We start from the raw sequence: 26184 nt of genomic DNA, 5'->3' as shown, positions 1-26184 counted from the left end.
ATCTTGCATTGTTGCTATGGTATGCCCATATACAGTTTTAATATATACACTGACAGAAAAAAATAGCCACACCAAGAAGAAGTTATACGACGTAGATGAAATTTGGTACATACGTTTCTAAGTCTGAAAGATGCCTTTTCAGAATTAGGACGAGTCGCATAAGTGTGCCATTATGAGAACGCAAATCAAGTTCGCTTTATTTACACACTGTATCGGTCGCGAGCGTTAATTACCTTTGATATTGGATGTCATGACTTGATGTTAGCCAAGAATGTCTTTAAAGCGACAAAGGCGCCGTTATCTACAGCTCACTGATTTTAAACGGGGTCGTGCAATGGGCTACAAGAAGCTGGATGTTCCTTCTGCGATACTACAGGAAGACTAGGCAGGAATGTAGCCACTGTACACGACTGCTTGCAGCGGTGATCATGGGAATGAACAGCCACAAGAAGACAGGGCTGTGTACGGTCAAGGGGCCTTACCGAGAGGAAAGACCGTCGTGTTCAGCGTATGGTACTGACGCATCGTACTGCATCAGCAGCAGCTGCAGTGAAACAACGAAATATCACAAATGAGTTACTTCAAGGAAAGCTTCGAACCATACGCCCTGTAGCTTGCATTCCACTCATCCAAAACCACCACCATTTGTGTGAAACAAGAGCTCATCGGAAGCCAGGGTGGATATCTGTTGTGTTTTCCGATGAAAGCTGGGTCTGCTTTGATGCTAGTAATGGCCGTATCGTGTTCAGAAGGCCGTATCGTGTTCCGACTACAAATGTGTATGCAAGTCTGGTTAATCGACCTGTTGTGCAGTTATTCATGGACAACATTCCAGGGAGTGTTTTCCAAAAGGATAACGCTCGTCCACGTACCACTGTTGTAATGCAGCCTGCTCTGCAAAATATAGACATGTTGTCTTGGCCTACTTGATCTCCAGATCTGTCTCCAGTCGAGCACATTTGGGACATCATCGGATGAAAACTCCAGCGTCATGGACAACCAGCATTCGTCCCTTTATTGACCCACACCAAGTGCAACCGGCACAGAACTCCATCCCAAAAACACACATCTGGCACTTGTACACCACGATGCATGAACGTCTGAATGCTTGCATTCAACATTCTGGCGATTACATCGATTACTAATGTACCAGCATTTCATATTTGACAGTGGCTTCTATCATGCATGTATTAACCTGTTAATCACTTAAATAAGTTCCTTAGAGAAACGTACTCCCAAAATTTCATTACTCTACATTAATTATGTCCTGGTGTTGTGATTTTTCCCTTCAGTTTATATACACTAATATCACTAAGAATTAGCAGCTATATGCTATCTGTGGTAGTTCCCCACACGTGGACTGCGCTTTCCAGTGGTGGCACAATCACAAGAGGACGAAATAAGTATGAGCAAAACGATGGTGTGTCATATCCCTTCTCAAATGCACTGCTTGAGGAAGTGCTATTACATACAACCTTTATGTTTCAGGATCCCACAAAACCCACTGATGATGAGACAGAAAAATTAAGCTTCACAGCAGAAAAGGAATCGTCATTTGAATGCATACTGGACAGAATTGGCAGCAGAGGAAAATTTCAAATTCGGCTGAGTTGTATTTACATTTGTCTCTCTGTACTCTTATGTACCTCTCCCAGTCATATGTTTATAATGTCTATGGTGGTTCCTGACCACTGGTGTCACGTTCCTGGAAGAGAATTATCGAATGTTAGCATCGAAGAATGGAAGAGTCTGACGATACCAAGGTAATTAGGAGGTGTGTGACCGAAAGAGAGAAAAATATTTCGTGTTTTCACATGACTGATTCATGATAATCAAATGGGACAATTTCATTATGTTTCCATTTCTACCTTTTTAGATTCTTAAGTAAAGTGCCTGCAACACAATTCTTCTTTCAGTCTTGATATTATTACAAACTTCCTAATTGTTTGTTTTCTGAAGAAAATTTTATATTTTGATGCAGTCTGTTTTAATTTGTCAGGAAAAATGGATCGTACAGTAAGTGTTCCATGTACAAAAATATAGAACAAGGAAACGAAACGATATCATGTCAGTATGGATGGGAATTTGATACAACATGGTATTCGCTCACTCTACCTGCCCAGGAGAAGTGGGTCTGCGACCGAGAAATTGTGGTCAGCAATACTCTCGCCTTGATCCAAGGCCTCTCCGTCGTCGTTGGTCTGGCAATATGTTACATTGGAGACAGGTATTTCATTTTATAAGCTTTTATCCATTTACTTAGCAAGCTAAATGAAGTTGGTCGCTTTCGGCCGCCTTTGAAACTTTGTAACTACGGCCCAGCTGAAACTTTCTAAATACGATTCTACTATTGCAACTGAATGAACGTGATGCATCTATCACGTTTTACTGGGAAACTATGTAACTTTTAAATTACTATTAGAGAGTCTGATCTACAATAGCCTTAGCTACCCTACTTTTGAACACGAACATATTTGTGCGCACTCCTTTTGGTGTGTATAATACTAATTAATCTAAACTGCATCTGACTATCTGTAAATGTGACTGAGTGTGAGGAATGGTTATCTGTAATACTAACCACTTCTTTGTCATGAAACAAACACACGCATTGACTAACCGTTGCGTAACGAGAACTATACTCTGTTAGAAAAACGTTGAGTATATGTTAAATTTGCAAATTAATACTGTCCCTAATTTTCTCAGTAAGTTCATTTAGGCCCCACTATCTTTTCTTACCTCTGCAATGGATAACCAGAGTCAGCTCTGCCTGTACACTGTAACAGCGTTGAGTACTGAATGACATGTATGCGAAATAAATCACTGCGTGGCACACTGCCTTACATTACTGATTCTATTAGGCTGTTTTCGTAATTTCAATCTTTGTTATCTTTCCAGAAAGATGCTTCATTCTAAATACAGTAGTGCAAGGCGTGATAGCACAGGTTTTACCAGATACAGTTTTCATTTAACTGTTAGGATGAACTTCAGTCCAATATTTGTAAATTGAAGAAGGAAAGTATTCTGCAATTACACTTAATCCTCTTACTGAGACAGAAATGTTATACGGTACCACAAAAATTACTTTCACACAGAATATTCAAATTACGTAAAATTTTCTCTTTACTTTTTAAAATGAAATAGTTTTAACCCACAATGGTGGAAGGAAACCAATTAAAATACTGAATACATGTTTGATAGTTTACTCCGGATACCAACAAATAGACGTCGTTCAACAATATGAAATCTTTTCACTACGATATTTGTTACCTTCATCCAAATGTATCGTATCATTCAATTCTCTATCCTCAATCACATCATGGTGCATCACTAACAAAAATTAATTTCCTGAACAGCAAATCCGCCATCCAAGCTCTTCACTCTGCATGACACAACACTCTGGCCGACAACTGCTTACTTCGCTCACCCGAGCTCTACCCAACAATACTACAACCTCTGGTAGCCAAAGAATTCGTATGTGTTCAAACGTGCAAAGATTATCATAGGTGTAAATATCCAAATAAACGTAAAAGTGTACCAAGTATACTCTCATTCTACATTATATATACAGGGTCATTATAATTAATGTTAAACTTTAATAAGGCTCTAGAAAGAACACCACTTGTCAGAATGACGTCAAATTGCAACGGAATATTATCGGAGAAGGGGGAAGACGTAAGGCAGAAGAAAAGTAAATAATTACAAAATGTAGAAATAGATGGTGCTGTAATTTAATAGTGGACTACTACAAATGACAGATGAGTTATACAACCTAAGGTGTACATTTGACGTTAAGCAAACTGCATTACTCAGTGTGCATGGGTGAACAGGTGTCATACTGTTAGTTACGTATGTCCATCCACCATGGCAATTTCATACCACATCAGATGGGGAAAATCGGTTTTTAATTGTCCTGAGGCCAAAAACTGCATAAAAAGCACCAATCAAAATCAAATCGGATTATAAACTTCCGTGTGATTGGCGCAAAACTTGTTCAATATGCTGTCCACCGTTTTCTGCAACAAGCTGAAATCGAGAAATAACATGTTCCACAACTGATTGAAGTGTTTCCGGGGTCACATTCAGAATGTGTTACGCAATGCGTGCCTTCATCGCAATCGGAGCACTGAACATAACATCTTTCAGGTAGCTCAACAGCCAGAAGACACACGGATTAATATCAAGTGATCGGGACTGACAGGCTGTAGGGAAATGGCGGCTGATAATTCTAGCATTTCCGAAATGGCGCTTCAGTAGCTGCTTAACTGGATTTGCAGTGTGCGGAGGCGCATCATCTTATATAAAAATGATCCCATCCACACATACACGCTGTTTGAGAGCTGGAATGACGTGGTTGCGCAAAAGACACTCATAGGGCTTACCAGCGACGGTACAGGTAACAGGACAGGGAGCATCTGTCTCTTGGAAAAAATTTGGTCCTATGATAAAGGATGCCGTAAACCCGCACCACACAGTGACCTTTTTGGGATGAAGTGGTACCGGTTGATTTGCGTGTGGATTTTCCGTTGCTCATATTTGACAATTCCGTGTATTGAAATATCCTGTCATATGGAAATGGGCTTCATCTGTCCACAAAATATTCCAAGGGCAACCATTGTCCTCTTCGATACAAGCAAGAATTTCTAAAGGAAAGGTCTCCCTTGGTGGCAGGTCAACAGGAACAACTCGTGCACGTGAGTAACTTTGAACGGATAGCAAGGAAGGATGTTTCATAGGATTTTACGCACCGTGCTCACGGGTGTGTCCAAAGTTCGCGCAATTTCCTGCATTTCTGTGGCAACTGTTTCTACTGACGTCGAATCAATTCGTTTCCTATCTCTACCAGGTTGCACACCAAAAGAACCCATCTTTGCGAATTTCCGAATCATTTTCTTCAGACCCTAGGCAGTCATCGGACCAACGCCTTTTCTCAAACCTTTCAGCGTCTGGAGCTTCTGCACAGCGGAGTGCTCACAGTCATCATTCTTGTAATACAGCCTTACACGCAGAGCGAGATCCTGCATTAAGGCAGTCATGGAGAGCGTCGCAGCCGTGAAAGGAGGTAAAGCCGTGTACCCGGCGTGTTTATACCAACTTCAATGGGTCGCGGGCATAACAGGTGTTTTCATGTACGTATTCTCACACAAACAGCGCCATCAATTTTCACAATGTTTTCTTTCATCTGCCATACGTTTTACCCCTTGACGTAATTCTGACCAGCGGTTTTATTGCTACAGCGATTTGGAAGTTTAACTTTAGTTATAATCACCCTATAAACTGAGGTGACAAGTCACGGGACAGTGATATGCGCTTGTGCAGAGTGCGGTAATAAAGGACGGTGCACTGGCAGAGACATCTGTTCTCAGGTGATTCATGTCAAAAGGTTTCTAACGTGAATGTAGCCTCACGAATGGAATTAACAGATTTTGATTGTGGAACGATAGCTGGAGCTAGATCGATGGGGCATTCCACTTTGGAAATCAATATGGATTTCAGTATCCCGTGACCCACAATGTCAAGGGTGTGCCGAGAATATCAATTTTCAGGCATTACGTCTCAACACGTACAACGCAGCAGCCGACAGGCTTCGCTCAATGACCGAGAGCAACTGCGCTTGCGTACACGTATCAGTGCTGACAAACAAGCAACACTGCGTGAAATAACAGCAGAAATAAATGAGGGACATAGGATGAACGTATCGGTTAAGATGATGAGAGGAAATTCGGCGTTAATGGTCTATGGCAGTGATGACTTGCGTTAACAGTACGACTTCGCCTGCAGTGTCTCACCTGGACTCATGACCACATCAGTTGGACCCTAAGCGACTGAGAAAGTGTGGCCTGGTAAGATGAGACCAGATTTCAGTTGGTAAGAGCTGATGGTAGGGTTTGGCTGCCCTACAAACCTGTTCCCAACATCAGCTCCTTCCTGCAGTAGATACTTCTCCATAGCTTCTTCAGTTTATTCATCACCATCTCCTGTTTTTACATGTGAATCTTCAGCCCTTTTTATCATGGCATTCAGTTATTTAATTTCCATTTCACTGTCTTCCCTTATTTCAGATCCTACCATGTCATGCTGTTAGTAAACCATAAAATCACAATAATTATTTAAAGGACTAAATAGTTGCCCAATAGCTATGCAATCGTCTGGCAATCCCTTACTTATCTCTTTGTCAGGCACAACACCTTTCATAATACAGTCATTACAAACATATGATCCAGCATATCCTTCACAACTTTATCCGCTACTTTCATCGTTACCAGCACCACTGTCCTCATTGCTTCCTTCATTATCTCTTGTATTCTCTTCTTCTTTTTCTATGTTAGCAACCTTTTACTCTATTCTTGCCTCACTTTCCTCATTTCTTAAGTCCCACACTTCATTTTCTTTCAATCCTTTACGATTTACACTGAAGTCTATAGTACATTCCTTTGTGGTCCTTTCTCTTCTGTTTTATTACAGTCCTTATGCACTCTCATACCTCGGTATTCATAGCTACTTTCCCTTCTTCATGGCTATGTCTACTAGTTTGCACTTGCACTGAAGGCCTACATCTTTTCCTAACTATAGGTTACTATATCGCAATACAGTTGCGTTCTCTAATCTGGACCACTTCACTATGGATCGTTATTGATGCGAGGTCTCGTGTCCCTCTCTAGAGTCCTGTATTCCCTGACAGTAACTTCCTCTTAACAGTTCCCAGCCTCGGCTGTCTCAACTCCTATAATTATTTAGGCTCATTTTATTCATATGCCTCCCATTATCATGATTTCCTTCACTCTGCCTAATATCATATCCATAATTACCTACATCCCATCTGTCAACTTCACCCTCTTATTTTACAAATAATCCGTTTTTTAATACTGGGTAGCACATAACATATATTTCCAACTGGTAGTTTCTCCGACAGAGTGCCTACAATATCAGTATTGTAACGCTGCTAACCAGTTTTTAGCTAAAATAATGATAAATAGTGAGAAAGACACCATGAATCAGTGCATAAATAGCTGTAGACAGGTAGCTGTAAGTGTAGTGACAGTTGGTCAGAATAACACACACATAATGGGATTATGAGACGAGGCTGGCAGGGCTCAGTGGAAAATTTCACCGTATAGCTATAACGGCTCTAGTGGGCAGGTCGATGGCACTACACCACGGCGAAAGTCTTGTTACAGGCAACGTGACTGGGTGCCAGGTATTAGTGAAACAAATAAGCCTCAGAGCGGTAGAAAAACATCTGAACTTTGAGTCAGAAGTCATTGCCTGATTCCAGCAGCAGCACCAAAACACCGAGGGCCACGACAGGCAGAGAGACGTGTGGACATCACCAGCAATAGCCATGTGTACGAGTCTTGCCATCAGCACTAAGTTCATAGTGTGTCTTAGTGTCTCACCACCAGCTGCTGTCCAACAGCTGCCGTCTGTCTGCTGCCAGAGGGCGGCAAGTTGAAGACCATGCACTGTCCTTTCCACATGCCACTATGGTAAATAGGTGCCGAGACTTGGGGCCGTCAGGGCTCCATGCCACCAAGGGAAACAGGGAGCCGCCGATGTCACAGCTGTGACCTTTAGAGGCCAGTAACGTGTCACAGGGCTTTTGTCTGCGGAAGCCACTGCTGATACGTCAGCGCCGGCCAGGAACAACATAGTGACACATGGTTGCCTCGCTGAGCTGTGACACGTCATATACTCGAATAAAATAAAGGCATTATACAGGGTGTTACAAAAAGGTACGGCCAAACTTTCAGGAAACATTCCTCACACACAAATAAAGAAACGATCTTATGTGGACATGTGTCCGGAAACGCTTAGTTTCCATGTTAGAGTTCATTTTAGTTTCATCAGTATGTACCGTACTTCCTCGATTCACCGCCAGTTGGCCCAATTGAAGGAAGGTAATGTTGACTTCGGTGCTTGTGTTGAGATACGACTCATTGCTCTACAGTACTAGCAACAACCGCACCAGTACGTAGCGTCAACAGGTTAGTGTTCATCACCAACGTGGTTTTGCAGTCAGTGCAATGTTATACAAATGCGGAGTAGGCAGATGCCCATTTGATGTATGGATTAGCACGGGGCAATAGCCGTGGCGCGGTACGTTTGTATCGAGACAGATTTCCAGAACGAAGGTGTCCCGACAGGAAGACGTTCACCTAGAATGACGAGCACACCTGCAATGGACGAGGCAATTCTTCGTGCAGTTGACGATAACCCTGATGTCACCGTCAGAGAAGTTGCTGCTGTACACGGTAACGTTGACCACGTCACTGTATGGAGACTGCTACGGGAGAACCAGTTGTTTCCGTACCATGTACCGCGTGTGCAGGCACTATCAGCAGCTGATTGGCCTCCATTCTGCAAATGGTTCATCCAACAATGTGTCAGTCCTCATTTCAGTGCAAATGTTCTCTTTTACGGCTTCATTCCGACGTGATCAAATTGTAAGTTTCCGCAATCAACATGTGTGGGCTGACGAGAATCCGCACGCAATTGTGCAATCACGTCATCAACACAGATTTTCTATGAACGTTTGGGAAGGCGTTGTTGGTGATGTCTTGATTGGGCCCCATGTTTTCCACCTACGCTCAATGGAGCACGTTATCATCATTTTATACGGGATACTTTACCTGTGCTGCTAGAACATGTGACTTTACAAGTACGACACAACATGTGGTTCATGCACGATGGAGCTCCTGCACATTTCAGTCGAAGTGTTCGTACCCTTCTCGACAACAGATTCGGTGACCGATGGATTGGTAGAGGCGGACCAATTCCATGGCCTCCACGCTCTCCTGACGTCAAAGCTCTTGACCTTCATTTATGGGGGCTATTGAAATCTCTTATCTACGCAACCCCGGTACCAAATGTAGAGACTCTTCGTGCTCGTATTGTGGATGGCTGTGATACAATACGCCATTCTCCAGGGCTGCATCAGCGCAGCAGGGATTCCATGCGACGGGAAATTTTGAACATTTCCTGTAACAAAGTGTTTGAAGTCACGCTGGTACGTTCTGTTGCTGTGTGTTTCCATTCCATGATTGATGTGATTTGAAGAGAAGTAATAAAATGAGCTCTAACATGGAAAGTAAGCGTTTCCGGACACATGTCCACATAACATATTTTCTTTCTTTGTGTGTGAGGAATGTTTCCTGAAAGTTTGGCCGTACCATATTGTAACACCCTGTATATTGTCAACAGAATCTACTCTGGGCCTTTTGGCCTGTCACTACCATCCACTCACCCCCAGTGTTCAACCCCACTCTTCAATGTCTTCAAATGGGTGATCAAAATACTTAAACCCTTATGTAAATGTTCACATTGCTCCGATGTAGCCCACATGGTTAACATAATACATGGAATGATACCAGACAGGTATCGAATCGATGGGGAGGGCTAGCGGCGGGGTGGTGGTGGGGGGGGGGGGGGGAGGGGGGGCGGGGCACAATTGGGAATGATTCCGCACAGTTCAGGCTCTCAGCCTGACTCAATTTACTGAAGATGATTCTGAGAGGTAGTTTCCGGCAGATTAGTGTTCATTAACCAACTGCAAGATACAATTTCACCTGGGAATTCCTCTCTCTAAAAATCAGATGACAAACAATGACAGATTGGTAGAATATCTTACTACACTGTTGGTTAACAGAAGATTCGTCGAATTCCAACAAACGAGAAGCAGATGGGGATATAAGAAGAATGGGTTGTCACAAGGTATTCTTCTGTCGTCACTGGTGTTTAACACACATACTAACGACCAACTAATTGGCCAAAAGATCAACTCTTTTATTACGCAAAGCAACATCCTTTAATAAAGTTGGAAATGGCCTCACAGTGCTCACGAACTATCACATATGTAATAATCTAAGATCAAACCCCAGTAAAACACAAGTAGGTCTTTTCCACCTTAACAAACGGGAGGCAGGAAAGGAGCTCAATATCATCTAGAATGGTATGTGCTTGAACAACTGTCCCCATCCACCCTACCCAGAAGTCACTCTAGACACAACTTGACATGTGGGGTGGGGCAAATAAAAGTGGCCCAGAGAATAGTGTACCAAGGTGCAAAGAAGTACAGCAGGGGAAAGAAAATACAGTACTAACCTGACGGTATCAGATGTTGAAAGTACCATCATTTGACTCTTGGCAGTTTTTGGCCCTGGTCATCAAGTTGCTGAAGGCAGATCGAAGCTGGGTTGCTGCAAGTACTGCAATCTCATCTGAAATGTCCTGTTGCACTTCTTGAAGACTATGAGGGTTGTTGCAATCCACATTAGACTTGGTGGCTCCCCGCACAAAGTAATCGCACACCGATAGATCAGATGACCTACGTGGTCACCTAGGGCCCTCCCAGATTTACTGCTAACAATTTGTCAGGCGTGAAGATTTTGTAAATATGTTCCAAGGTTCGGCCAGATGTATGGACAGTTGCTCCAACCTGTTGGAAGTTACTGTGGGTGTTTTCCTCCTCCGTTAAGCTGCCATAAATCCTCACAATGGAATAACTTCTAAAATTCTGGTTAGCGCATGCACCCACAGTGTGTTCTCAAGAGGATCCCCTGAATGATTCTGAGACAGCTGCATCTTACATCAAATTCAGGGATGAGCGAAATATGATATATCTTGTATTTTTGGCTATGTATATCTGTATTTGACTAGTATTTTTTTATAGAAACATACCTATTTTGCATTTCAAATTATGAACTTGGCTTTTTTATTTGCTATATATTTCATGATGCGGCTGTACATGAGTAAATAAAAAGATTAAATGTTCACAGTACTCGTCCATAGACTTTGCTGGCAGCCTACTACAACATGGTGTTCATATAAAAGGTTTCTCCACACCCTCTAGCTTCTCCTCCGACCAGTACTTCTCTAAGAGTCGTTCTGTAGGTTCCTCAAAATTTCCATATCTTTCTGGTACGTCTGATCCCCATTCAATACTGTATGTCTTCAATAAGGTTCTTGATTGTCTAAGTTTATACTTTTCTGACAATCTTGAGTGAAGTCATTTCGCAACGCATTAATAAAAATGCTGCATGTTGAAAATTTTCATTAAGATCGAAGTATAGAATGAAACATTGGTTTTCACTTACAGCGCTAACTTGTGGCTTCATTAGCGCCTCACTGCACTGAACAGTGCTCTCTAAAGTATCTACACGCCCTGGCACTTCGTATGTAACATCTCCCAACTCCTTAATTTTCTATCCAGATTTATTTGTATGCTCAAGGGTCAGGTGATTGTAGACAAATCTAATTTCATTTTTTCCTCTCTTGCACTTATTTTTCTGGTCCTCTAGCTTTGTATCCAGATTTATAATTTTCTCAGTAACTCGTGATTCTAAGTTAGACTGTCTATCACTTAATTCTCTTTTTAGTTCTCTAATATTTTTATCGGTCCTTCTCATAAATTTTAATAATTGCATCTGTACCGATTCTTTCATTAATTAACGAAAGAGATTTTGCTACCTACTTTTGTTTTCACATCCTTTTTTCAATCATTAATATGTTATTTCACTTTCTATTTAATCCTTATTTTTTCAGTAAGATAATTTTAGTTAGTTTTGTCATATTTCTGTTTCAGTAAGATAGGTTTTAATTAACTTTATCCCATGTTTTTAGTAACATTGTGTCATCAGTGATAATTTTCTCATTTCTCCTGTTATAGCACTCGAACTGACTTTTCATCCACAGACTTCAATGTTCGAAAATGTCTACTATCTGTTGCATTTTCGGACATTCTACATCGAAACCCTGAGACCTCTCATGCGTTTGTTACGTTATTTCAGTTTCTAATTTCATATATGACATTTTTTACTGTTTAATTCCTACATAAATTTCGTCGCAATTTTTTGGAATTCACTCCCAAACCTCTAAGTTCATGATTGCTGAACACTTGTTGGTATGGTGTTAGCGAAGGCAGTTACTAGACATAAAGTCACTAGTCGTATTATGATCTAACAATAAGACACAGTCCTGTCACGAGACAATCTCCATGTCTAGAAGAACAGCTCTCTAACTATGTATAAAGTACTCTTGAATTAACTTCTAAATTTCTATTGAAACTTACATTTAGTGTAATTGAGAAAGACTGCATTAAAGTAACACTGGACTGCCTCGAAAATGTCATGAGATGTTGTCACTAGCTGTGTGTCAGAAATTCTAATTATTGCAGTGCAGCGGCCCACATTTGATTTTATTTCACGCCCATAATGTTAATTATTGGCTGTAATCAAGTTACCATCAGGACTGTTGGGGCCCTGATTTTCATAATTTTGTAAATCACACAACGAGACCCAAAAATCATACAAAACTATCCCCTCTAAAACAGTGCACACAAAAATGTACAAAAAACAAAGTAAACAAATTTTGTAAAACCCTTCACAAAAATGTAATTTAAATGAGCATATATTTCTAGAACGCTGATCCACAACACCAGTTTACTAACAATGCAACAATGTCACAGTAAATGAAATATAACAGTAAGATCAAAAGAAAACAAACAGATTCACTTTCACTGTCAGCTCAATCACACTGCTCTCATATGCTCACAATCATGCCACACTGATCAGAAATAATTCTAAAAGTGTCATGTACAAAATTGCTACGCAGTGACAAAATGAATATATCATAGCTCTACTGTAATAATTGCCAGGAACAATACTACATAAAGTATTATTTACCTACTTCAGAATACTAATCATGTAAACGGATGTCTGACTCAGTCTTCAGATAATTAATTACTGAAACAACAATCGCTCAAAACGACGATTGTAACTCATGTCAGAGGGACAGATTTTAGTTCAGAATAAAATTTTCCACGAGGACAAAAACGTAGCTGAAATCTATTTGAAGCGTTACATTTTCCATGAAAATGTGTACATGTGTGGTCAATCAACAAAACTGAGGTATAGCAGTTCTTCGACACGTTACGTAGGAAGAGGCTGCCAGTGCATCCAGTTTGTCATCGAGCAAATAAAATCCCCATATAATTGTATGGGCGTCGTTTCTTGATATTGCCCATTTACAAACGCTCAGCACTTCATTACACGTCAGTTCGCACTTCTCGCTAGCCGCATTCCTACTGCAGCGTGACCGTTAACACAACAAACAATTTGTCAAAAGTGCTACAATCTCCTCTTAATCACTCACAAAATAAGTGCTGTTCATAAATATTTTCCGACATAATAGCTTTCACGGATAAGATGCCAAACGATTCCATGTACACACATTAAACAAAATGTGGGTATGAGCATTTACAAAAATTTAATTTACATATTACACAGAATACTTAAAGAGATACCAAACAAATGACTTGTTAAGTAGCGTCTATACACGGTCATTACAGCAAAATATCTCGCAAAAATTAAATAATTCCTACACTACGTGTATTGACTTATATTACAAGCTATCTAATTGGGTTTCCTTTCCGTCTTCGTTCATTGGTGAAACATTCCGTGTACTGGTTAGGTCATTTATGTGGTGATAAAAAAATCTGCTTCAGTTTCCTGTATTGAAACGTAAGACAACATTACTCCCTATATCAAATAAGTTCTTCAATATTACAGTTAGAGAACTCTTCTGTAAAACCTCTCCTTTCCATCGATATTGCCTCTCTATAGTTTTCAGCTATACATTTGAGACGTCATCTGAGCTACTATTGGGCTTTTTGGAACGACAATGCTCCTTAATCCTGCTGGAAAGCCTTAAGTGAGATATAGAAAGAATAAGGCAAATGTAGTTAGGGTTGCCAAGTCCTAAAATAGAAAAGCCGGACTCGGTGTTATATTTAGACGGACGTTTTACAATAAAAGTCACACTTCGTATTTTAAATAGAAACTGGTGGTTGGATGTTTCCAATCGTTTATTAATAATCAGTTATGGTGAGCTTTTTGTGAGATTAACGTTCAACGTGCGTAACTCTCCAAAAACTAAAACAAAAGAAAAAACTGCCTTATAGCGACTTTGCATGGGCTTATGACTCGTCGGCAAAAACACATTTTAATTTTGTGATTTTTTACATGGAGTGTAATGTGTGTTAAACTTGTCTTGTAAGACTACCCTATGATTTCATTATATGCCCGTTTATAATTTTTTTTCGAATTTAAACATAACGGTGCTGCCGCACTGGCTACAACAGCAGTTGGCTTTGCTCTGTTGAAGTCACACATTTATGCATTAAAAATGCATAAAAATACAACAGACATACACTACAAGAAGGGAAATATGGACCAAAGATATACGAATATGCGCTTAAAATGAATGAACCGGTACAAAAATGGAACTGGAGAAATAGGAATCTTAATATTTTGTTAGACGTTTGTAACATTACAGTTATACTAAACCAATTCTTAATTAATTTCCGTTGTGTCTATTGTAGTAAATTACTAAATATTTTTCCAGCTCGTTCAGAAAGGCCTTCCTTACGCCTGCCAACATACGGCAGATTTCACATTTGGAAAGGTCCAATCTGTTTCGCAAAACTTTGCGAAGTGGAGCTTCATTTTTGAAATGTTGTTTGCAAAATAATCCTTAAAAAATTGTATCTGGAAGCATAATGTCTGGTATAATGATACTTTTTTAACTCGCAGATTTAACAGCAGCACGTGTATGTAGATTTTGTAATGTATTAAAAATTTGCTTACAGTTACAATATTTTACATAAAATTAGAAAATCAGGTTACTAACAGATGTTACAACGGTTGCAATGTTTGGGCGTTTGAAATTTTTATTTCTTAAGGAGCAAAAAGTGAACACTCAGTTCTGGGTTTCCTGATTATGTGCTTCGCTGACCTGTTTTTACAACTAAGACAAGCAGCTAGTGACGGCTGTAGTAGAAATAAATTCGACTTGAACACTTTTTTAAGTTTTCTTTTTGTGGTCACTCTTCACCACGCGTTAGTAAATGTTCACAATGGTTCCGAGCGAGGCACGGCTCACCAGGTAGTAATAACGTTTATATGCATCACTACAATCATGCACAATTAAACACATAGTTCTATAGATTCCGTCTAATCATCAATTAAACTGAGAGAAGCCTAATTTTATACATCACTGATGTAAATCTCCATCATTCTTGCTTTTTGAACAGGCCGTCACCAACTTCTCCGTCTCAGCAAACGCGCAATCTCTCTTTCCACAGATAGTATGCTAGGCCTCTTAGCCTTTCAACACTCATTAAAGATATCAGATAGTTCTTAATCATCTTTAACTTGGAAAAGTTACGTTCAACAGGGGTTACAGACATTGATATGCACAAAAATACTGGGCACGTTCTTTCCGGAAATGTACTGAAATATGTGTTGGCAGTGTGGGGAAGCACAGGGGACAACATATCCAATTTATTTACAAGGTCTCCCCTCGATATTTCGCTTACAACGCCTGTCCTTAAACCCACCATTAGCACTTTCCCCACGCGTGCCCTGGTGTAAGCGCATCTATCGGACACGGCGTAATGCGCGGACTATAACATTATAATTGAAGATATATTTTTTTAAAGTGAAAAAGCAACTGTTCGTTAAGTATGAATAAATTTTTGTAGCAATCATAGAGGGACCCTCTTAAGCTCGGGGCCCCCGCGACTGTGGTTCTTGCCGTAACGGTAAACCAGCCCTGGACTGTGCGTTTGCCTCGTTCGTCCTATGAAGAAAAACATAGGATAAAGACACTAGAGCACCTGGTATAACTCCTTATTTCTCGCCCTTACATCATAAGTTTAGAACAGGCCTCCGTTATGCGTCATCATCGATAAAAAATCTAACAAAAGCCTTACAGGCCGGACTCGTATTTATTTGGCCGGACACGAATGTAAAAAACCGGACACCTGGTACTCTTAAATGCAGCACTGCCATAACTCACCGCCAAATTTTCCTTTTCTACATGTTTGTAAACGCACAGTTTTTCATCTTACAGTTCACATAATGCAATCATATTTCTATTATTCGCTCAAGGGTGTGTAAAAAACAGTGACTGTCACGAAAAATATGTGAATTTGCTCTAGAATTTTGTTTAAGAAGGATATTAGACACTAGTCAGCTCATAGCAATGTATTCATTTTTTTCCAGCTTACTGCTTAAAATTTTTTCCACAGGTTTGGCCGACGTACGCAGTATTTTGTCTCTCTTTCGATGATTTCTGTGTGTCGCAGCCTGAGTGTGCTGGCTGTGTCCATATATCCATTGTTCATCGTATTGTCGGTTCTTGGAACTGCTGCAGATAGTTCGACCACGGAGGCAACTACGGCAATTGGTGAGAGCCGACAATAAAAGAAATAAAACAATAATTCTAGATCTAAGATTCCAGCAAGTATTAATTCAGTTCGTAATATATATTTTGACAGATGTTTCCCCCTTCTGTGTTTGATGTGAAAGGCATATCATCTAAAATCTCTAACAGAACTCTCAAAACAGTTAGGTGGTACAAATTACCGGCCAGCGAGAAATCACTGAATATTTATGCTTGTTATTTTTTGTTAAGCTTTCTCTTCAAGTGCATTCTTGCATATCCTTTGTCCTTTCCTTGATCCTCTGTCATTTGTGTATCTTAATTACTGTATTAATCGTAATGTACACTGATGGAAAAAAATTGAAGCACGCAAACAGAAGTGAAGTAATGAAATTTCGGATTACAGTTGTACAGGTAACCCAGGTTAATTTAAGCGCAGATAAGCCATTCCAAATGTGAAATCTTACTCTTCTTTCCGTGTCTATCCGATTCGGATGTTGACGATCATGATGGCTGTACTTCTCTTGTTGGTAGCAACACTGATTAGTTCTGTTCTAGACATACTGAACCAGCATCTAAGGCTGTCAAAACATGATATTCGTCTTCTTTTGCTGTTGATTTTGCCTAAAAGCAATTCTTTTAACCAAAACATGTCTATTCATATTAAGCGTGATGTGTCCTAGATATTGAAACTTTCGGCATTTCACTATCTTGATTAATCTAGGTGTTATGCTCATTCTTCCCAAAACTTCTACTTTTGTCACTCTCTGGGTCCAAGGTTTTCTCAGGTTCCGCCTATAAGGCCATAACACAAAGGCCTCCAGCTGCTTCTCCGTGTTTTTATTTAAGGTATGTATGTACCCATATAAAAGGGAAGATTATACATAGCAGTGCAAAAGTCTGGTTTTTGTTATTACAGTTAGGTTATGGCTTTTGAAGACAGCACTCATTTTCTGAAACACACTTCTTGCTTTCCCGATGCCAATCTTGATTTCTTGCGAGTTATTCCAGTTCTCATTTATTACAGTTTCAAGGTATCTATATTCTTTTACCCATTCTATAATTCTTAGGTTTATGACTAAGTTTATGCCTGTAATAGTTTAATTACGACCTCGAGTTTTGTCTTTGTGGTGTTTAGTTCAAGCCCATACTAACTGTTAACTCTTTCAGTTCCATCCACTAATAATTGTAATGCTTGAATAGTGTTAGCAAATACAATAATATGATCAGCATATCTAATGTTGTCTAATATAATTCTATTTATCATAATTCTTCTATTTCTAAGGGTTCTCTAAATAAACATATAATACTAAATAGTACAGATGACAAGATACATCCCTCTCTTACTCCCCTGAGAATATTGACTGCTTCAGCATGTTCTCCATCAATACCAACACCGCTGTTTGATTCCAGTACAAGTTCATTGTGATTCGCAGATCCCTTTCCTCCATTCCAAATTTCACAAAATCTCCATCAGTTCGTCGTGTTTTACTCTATCAAACGCCTTCTAGTGATCTATCAGGCAAGCAAATACATTTTTATTTACATCTGTACATATGTGAAACAATACTTTTACATTGAACAAGGCTTCACTCGTACCCACAGCATTAACAAACTCAAGCTGTTTAGGGGCTATTTGTTGGTCATACATTCTATATATTCTTCTGTGTATCACCGTCAAAAACAATTTCGAGATATGGATCCTTAAGCTTATCGTACGATAAACTCTGCATTGCTTTGAATTTGGCTTTTTCGACAGAGTAATGAACTACGACTTCAGCCACGCTATTGGAATGTTTCTAGATACGTGAATTTGATAGAAAATTTGGGTTAACTATATTACATGATTTTCATTCATCAATTTTAAGAACACCGCTTTTACTTTATCTGGTCCCACAGCCTTTCCCTCCTACCTCTGCCCGATGGCTGTTTGAGCCTCTACTTCCACGATATCTGTGCCACTTATTTCATTTGAACTTGAATTAAAAACACATCTAGTGTCATGAAATAAATTTTCTGTACATTGTTTCCATGTTTCTTCTTGTCTTCTAATTCCACCATCAAGTTCCCTGCTTCATCCACTAGTTTTCCTCTCACACTATTCCTGCATTTCCCTGTTACTTCTTTGACTTTCTTTTGTACATTAAAACTATCATTTTTACTTTGATCAAAGCCGGTTTCCTCGCATATCTCCACTTTCTAAAAGGTTTCTAATTTGTAACAGCAACCACTCCCAAATATGATTTTAGAAGTGTATTTAAAACAAATCATTACGGTTTTAGGATTTATTACAAATACATCTTCAGATGGTTCATAAAGATTTTCTTGCTTTACCTGCTGGGGCCTCGTTGTACTGCAGACATTGATTTTTGTGCACCAAGACAAACAAAAAACGCCGCGCGGAGTGGCAGCGTGGTTTGCTGCGCTATGTCACGGATTGCGTGGCCCCTCCCGCCGGAGGTTCAAGTCCTCCCTCGGGCATGGGTGTGCGCGTTGTTCTTAGCATAAGTTAGTTTAAGCAGTGTGTAAGTCTAGGGACCGATGACCTTGGCAGTTTGGTCCCTTACGAATTCACACACATCTGAACATTGAACAAAAAACGTTTCTCGTTCAAAATTTGGTTAACTTACTACAGATTTTTTTTCTTTTTGATCTTCACAGAAACACAAATGGAATGACTTTAAAGTTTTTAAAACATGAAGTGGTAACTTACATGATATTTATTTCTGTGCGACAAATTTATCGTATATTCGTGTTAAACATTTTGAAGATGACATACTTTATCACGTACCCCATGTGAGTGTAACACGATGATAAACGAAAGAGTACCATTTCATCAGTAATTTGAGTGTTGTTCGATCTCTGTACTAACTTCACTGATGAGATTAATCTTTTCCTGCATGAAGCTACTGCCTGCTTCCCTGAATCTATTACTTTGCACCTCTTTTACAACTGACATCTAAGTTACTCTTGAAAGCAAGCAGTTTCCGCCACACTGTAATTTAACTAAATGTAACTGGGATGTTGTCTCTTTAGAACAGATTTGAACGACCATAAAAATACCGCATTTCTCATGTCAAGTTAATCGATCACTGTATCCTGATAGATAAGCTTTTTCTGATATTGTACTGCCTTACACTTCCTGGTTTCTACATGAACAACGCAAGTACGAACACATATTCGTTCACACAATCAAGCTATACCTACAAATTTAGTGGGTATTTACTAAATGGATGCGTGTGCCTATGATCTTGCTTTTATACTAAGCTATATGTGAAATATGGAGAGACATGCCTAGTATTTTAATTTCCTGATTGCTTTGCAGTTAATTTTAAAAGAATATTATCACACATTCCTGTCGTATTTTAATTTACTGCTAACTCTGTAGTTAATTCTGAATGAATGTTTTACGGTTTCCTATAGCGTTGGCGATAAACAAACTGGTAACATCTGAATAATAAAAATTAGCAACAACAACTTGACTGCACAGTTTTATACTAACATGGTACAAATCCAGCAGCATGCGGAACTACATTATGTCTCCACTGCAACACGCAAACTTATTCGTTGTCTAATGTTAAAATGCTCTGTATTTCAAAATGTCACTTCATTGAATTGCTTTTCATTATTCAGTTGGTCCTATTGCATGGTGAGCAGTAATAATCGACGTATGTACTGGGCTACTATGAATGATTCATTCGTTTTCATAGTTCTGTGTTTTCCAAAGTGTTCCATTTACAGATATGACTGATGCATGGATATACCCATAAACTCACCAGGTTTGCATTTGGCAGTCTGAAATGTTCTGCGAGTGTCCCTCTGGTTTCACAACGCACGTCCAAGCGGTAGTCAAGTTCGTTCCATATATTATATGTCAACACTGTAAGTGGTCATCACAACAGCACTAATGCGTTCTATGAGCTGTTCCAGCGTTCTTGGTTGTGGCGGTATGTAAACGCGGCCCTTAAGGTACCTCTAAAGGAAAAAGTCACAAGGCGTTTGGTCAGGCGCCTGGAAAGGGGGGGGGGGGGGGGGAGGGCAACGGAATAGAGCCACATAGTCGTCATCTTGACAACTATGCTCAATCCAGCGATGCGGAGGTTCGTCGTTAAAGTAGCAACGAACATCGATGCTACGTTGAGGGGTGTCCCATCTTGTTGGAGGATGGAATCACAAGTCAGTGTGGAAACAACCACGACTGCAGCACATCAAGGGAGGAGTTCTTCTAACAGAAGGAAAACGGCCTATACAGCTTCACCTGTGACACTACACAAAAACATTAACCTACGAGAAATCTCGTTCATACACCACAATTTCATGAGAACGTTCAGTCTCGCACACCCTCGTATTGTGGTGATTACCTTTTCAGATAAATGAAAGGTTGCGTAGACGATGAATTTCAACCTGGGCGCGAAATGTTCACCAACTTCCTTTGTCGCCATTTTATCAAGGCGCTGCAATCGCAACGCTATTTGGCACAATGTAAACTCGATGAGTTTATGGTTCTAATCCCGCATCAGTCATATTTGTACACGTAATGCTCTGTAAATACAGAACCTTGAAAACAAATTAATCATTTATAGCAGCCCTGTATAGCTCATGCATAATCAGCCTGTGCGCAATGGTAAAAATTATGTAAGCAGTCTATCGAGAAACTGACGTATCCTGGCTAGGTGGATCTCAGCGGCCTGCTCGCAAAAATGCAGATATATGGGACTTTGCCAAATGACTAAGAGTTACTACTCGAAAACGATCAGAATCCACTGTGGCCAAAGAAACACCAAGAACAGAAGATTGATTACCATGATACTTCTAGTAAAACTGCATCTAGAACGATTTTAATTCTGCTTCACAATGTTAAAGGTAACAGCATGTATGCAAACTTCCGATAATGTCCAATACCAGCCCAATAATGTGTACATTTAATGATACCTCAGTATCACTGAAGTGACAAGTGGAATACGTTTCATTTATTTCAGCTAGTTCTTTGATGGTGTTGCCACTTCCCAAGAAGTAGTACAAGTGTTTCGTATATAGCTAACAGGATGCACACTGTGCGTTATTCATCCACCCCTAGCATCTAGGATTTTTCCATTTTATCACCAATTAACTTTCATTTAAAGTTTGAAACAAATGTGATCCAACATATTATGTATGTAACAAATGTGATCCAACATATTATGTATATTATACATAGCTCTATGTCAAACTTGCAAGTTCATACAGTGTTGCGATGGGATGTCAAATCCTAATTTTCCTTTCTTCATATAACTATGTACATAAGTCACAATAACCGGAGTTATTCTGCTTGATAGTTTCAGAGACACAATACAACAGTTATCCTTATAAATGAGTTAAATGTTACGACACAAAGTATTCTCATACCACACCTACACCAAAGTTTTATCTTTCAAACACTGACACAACTTTTGCATTCCAGGACTTGAACTGACAGATATCATGCATCGCTCCACCATCAACTTCCAGTTCACTGTAATGTACTGCGTGGGTTCAATGGTGAGTCCCCTAATTGCTTGGGCCACGAGGAACTGGATGATATTTATGCTGGCCTCATCAGTACCATGCTTCCTATTGTTCTCATGTCAAAGGTTCGTTCTCTTACGTATTATATATATTTTGTTACATTTATTAGATCAAAGTGTCAATACTATGTGTCAAAATGCTTAATCTTAAACGCACTTACGAAATTATAAGGTTGGTGCATAAGTTCGTAGCGTTTTTCCCTGAGTTTAATTACCGCAACATTTACACGTAACATAGACTTTAGTGATCAATAATACTGACGAAACAGATTGCACTTTGACAGTGAGATGTATTCTACTGGAGTTCACCAACACATATCAGACAGCAGCGTTCGCTGTCGTTTTAATACCGACTACACTAGACTCTCGCTAATCCGGCCATTACTTGCACATATGGGTGCCGGATTAACGGAACTGCCTGGTTATGAAGAGCGTCTGAAATTTACACGCATCAAAAAAAGTTTTGCATCGCCTCCATTCCAAGAGTTCCGGAACTTGTACAGAAAACTGGAATAGAGATCAGCATACACACCATTTACGCCCTTTTTTAATGCTCACGAAAACCACACATTGCATGTTCTGCCACCATACAGCAGGACCTTCAGAGGTGGTTGGCCAGATTGCTGTACATATCAGTACTTCTAATATCCAGTAGCAGTTTGAGTCGTAACACGACGTCCTGTGGCTACACGAGAAGCATTATTCAACATAGTGGCATTCGCTGGCTCTACTATTTGCTTTGTTTTACTATTACTCGCGTAACAACTAATATATGAGATAAAATATGTTGCTACGAAAAGAGCCCCGAAATACCTTTTAGTGATGCTCTGCTATGACTTTCTTTGGATCATTAATTTTCAACAAAACAATATATATTATGTTCCTATTATTCTGGATCTGGCTTTCTGTTAAAGGAACATTTTTTCGTTACTGTAACTCGCCATAAAATTCAACATATCTTCCTTACTTTATAGTTATTGAAAAGGTTAATGAAAATTACTTCGTTATCAGTACTGATGTTACAGTACGCAATGATTGTTCAACATCAAAATTTTGCAGTGGGTGTTTGTTAACAGTAAAACACCAATAAGTACCACGACTAAAACGAGAACATGATACTACTGTCATAGAAAACGATGTTTTTACTATAAGGTTGGTAAGACCAGAACTACGCACAGCAATATTTCTTTTATGTTATGAAGGTAACTCATCTTTTTGCACTGTTAATAATATATTATCAGCAGCCAGCGTTAACCTGTAAAACACATCATAAACTTTGCTGCTCTGCTCTGCAATTCCGAAAGCTGAAAGAAATAATTTTAGTTCACTATTACCTGCCCGCTTCTTTGAGGTATGATTGATATCATTTAATGGAGTTTGAATGCGCCGCGGCAGCGGCTCTTCGTTCGTAGCGCAGCTCTGCACCACGAATAATGTTTAAATAACTGAAAATGTCTTAAAGGGATGGGATAAAATACCAGGCAAGTTTATTACAAATAATAATGCAAGGTTTCACTAAGTAACTCTATTCAAAACATTTAAACAAATCAAATTATTACACACCTTTCCAAAGCTGTGCCTAATGGCGTCCCTCTCACAGTCTTGACAAAAGAATGCTACGCAAACGTACAATGTAACGTCAAAGGCTCTTCCTACTCACGTAACTACAAGAAGACGACAGAGAATTTAATGTTCGTTCTGTACTATTTATACTAGTCACATATTCTCATCTATGTTTGATATTTAATCAGTATCGTCTGTGCCGGTTTCAGTACTCACCGACACAGATATTATCTAAATTAAAAAAAAAAAACAGTATATAATTCTATACAAGAACAAAACATGACACATGAAGCTTTCTCTTTATTACATAAAATGTATTTTGCTAAGAGACGTTACATGGCGTTGCTGTCAGGGTTCCCCCGAGCCATAATCCATAGGTGGCCATCATCCACTACAGTAGTAGCCCTTGGGCAGCCTGAGCGAGGCATGTCATCGACAGTTCCTGTATCCCTGTATCTCCTCCACGTTCGAACAACATAGCTTTGGTTTACTGCGAGACGCCTGGGCACTCCCTGGTTGAGAGGCCTTCCTGGCACAAAGTAACAATGCGGAGGTGATCGAACCGCGGTATTGACCGTCTAGGCATGGCTGAACTACAGACAACACGAGCAGTGTACCTCCTTTCCGCTGGAATGACTGGAACTGATCAGCTATCGGACCCACTCTGTCTAACAGGCGCTGCTCATGCATAGTTGTTTAAATCTTGGGCGAGCTTAGTGACATCTCTGAACAGTCAAAGGGAATTTGCCTGTGGTACAATATTCACATTCAACGTCTACCTTCAGGAGGCCCGGGAACCGAAATGATGCAAAACTTTTTTGGATGTGCGTATATTGAAAATATAGCAGATATACATTATTAAATCCAAAGAAACGTGAATTTTCAAATGCTGATTGTTTTCGTTTAGATTCCTTTAATATAACCTGTAATTATATTAGAAAAGACGAAAAATTCGTCCAACATTGTACCCAGCATCAATTCTTTTCTGCGAAGAACATCGCTTCAACTTTACTTAAAATTCGATGGTTTGCTTCCTATGTAGTGTAATTTGTTTCCTTTTAGAAGAAATGATACTGAACTCTAAAAATGCCACAGTTTGAAATACGTATAGCATTGTTTAAAATTGTAGTTCACTATCATCATTGTGGGGCACGATAATCCATAGTTGTGCGCCATTTCGGACGTGTGCCTGATTACTGAGAGGCCGGACCACAGCGGGCCATATTAGAGACAGTTTAGTGCATTAAGTTGGCGCATGAGTTCGTACTGTTTTAATTTTGGTGTTGGTAATTCGGTTGCTATGGGTTTAGTTACCGATTGTCATTTTTAATTTGTATCCACTGTTGCTATTTAAGTTTACACATTGTAATTTTGTCATTTGGAGGTAGTGAGTGGAGCTGTGGACGGTAGAAAATGGAGTGCCAAGTGGAGAAATCGGAACATTTCCGACATATTCTTCTGTTTTGAGTTCAGCAGAGGCGTGACAGTAGCTGAGGCAGGTAGAAACATTTGCGCCGTATATGGGAATAATGCTACTGGACAGAGCATGGCAAGAAAATTGTCTTCTCATTTTAAGCGGGATCATTTTGACATTAGTAACTTTCCACGTTCAGGAAAACCTTCGATGTTTGATGACGACCATTTAAGTGCCTTAATCCACAATGATCCATGTCACTGTACCCTAGAAGTAGCAAAATGTAGTGATGGTGAACCGTGATCTTTGGACCATGGTGCGACATTTGTATGCAGTGGGGAAGAGGTTCAAAAATCGGGTGCATGGCTACCGCATGCTCTAGTCCAAAATCGCGAAAATCAGCTTGTGGCCCTATGTGCATTTCTGCTTGCGCATAGTCAATTGGCTAGTGAACAACAGCGCCCGTTGCTATCCCGTATCGTTATTGCTGACGAGAAATGGTTTTTCTATGCTAAAGTTGAGTAAAGAAATGAATGGTTGAGACCATTTGTCACCAGTTGACAAAGACCTGCGCACATCCACAAAAGATAATGTTATACGCCTGGTGGAACAGGGACGGTGTGGAGTGGTGCTTCCTCGAGGTTTAAGCATCACTACTGACATTTGCTGTCAACTTCTGCGACGCCTTGCAGACGCAGTCCAAGAACGACGACCAGGAAGACTGCATGAATTAACGCTGCTCCACGTGTCGTCCGCCCGCATTCTGCTACACTGACGTATAACACTGTACAGGAGTTGTGTTTGGAAGTAATACTGCACTCACCTTATTGACCTGATTTTACGCCCTCGGATGTTCACCGCACTGTATCGAACAACCTTCAAGGAACTTAATTTACAGATGAAAATGTGATCCGAACACGGCTTCGCCTCAAATCCACGTGATTTCTACAGTCACGGAATCCAAAAGTTACCCTTGTAAATAGTGAAAAAGAATATATTATTGATGACTGAAGTCTCTGCTGTGTGTGTGTCTCCTGCGTTTATTAAATTTATGAAAAAACGTTACGAACGTATGCACCAACCTAACACATACAACAGAGTCGTTATCAGAGATATCAGTCAATGTATGCAGGAATCAACACATAAAGTTAAAAAGTAACTTATACTTCAACTGTGTGCTGGAATCCCAACATGTTAGAGAGAGGTGAACCCATTAGATAACGATCGTGGCGACAAAGAGAGGAGGAGGACTTCTTACCTCATAGCGTAAGATGGCTCACAGGAAGAGCGTGGCACAGCTGCACACGAGAGGAAACTGCTGACGCCTAGATGTAAGCAAATTACTACGCATGTGCGTGGAACTTCAGGACGAAAATAGCCTTCGCATCATGTATCACTGCCAAATAACACAGCTTGATAGAACTTGGTCCACACACACAAAGAACT

At 39.9% G+C, this 26184-nt stretch overlaps 1 protein-coding gene across 1 annotated transcript in view; it reads left to right on the top strand.

Annotated features, from left to right (window-relative positions):
• LOC126355408 (solute carrier family 22 member 7-like) overlaps window positions 1-26184 on the top strand; it is a 133017-nt gene that overhangs the window by 43149 nt on the left and 63684 nt on the right. The window contains exons 2-5 of the mRNA XM_050005712.1: window positions 1489-1763; window positions 2000-2227; window positions 16085-16242; window positions 21659-21827. Of these exons, the coding sequence (XP_049861669.1) occupies window positions 1489-1763; window positions 2000-2227; window positions 16085-16242; window positions 21659-21827 (830 nt within the window). The remainder of the gene's footprint in view (window positions 1-1488; window positions 1764-1999; window positions 2228-16084; window positions 16243-21658; window positions 21828-26184) is intronic.

This window comes from Schistocerca gregaria, chromosome 3, assembly GCF_023897955.1.
Source record: "Schistocerca gregaria isolate iqSchGreg1 chromosome 3, iqSchGreg1.2, whole genome shotgun sequence".
Taxonomy (NCBI): Eukaryota; Metazoa; Arthropoda; class Insecta; order Orthoptera; family Acrididae; genus Schistocerca; species Schistocerca gregaria.
This window is presented reverse-complemented; position numbering and strand designations above follow the sequence as displayed.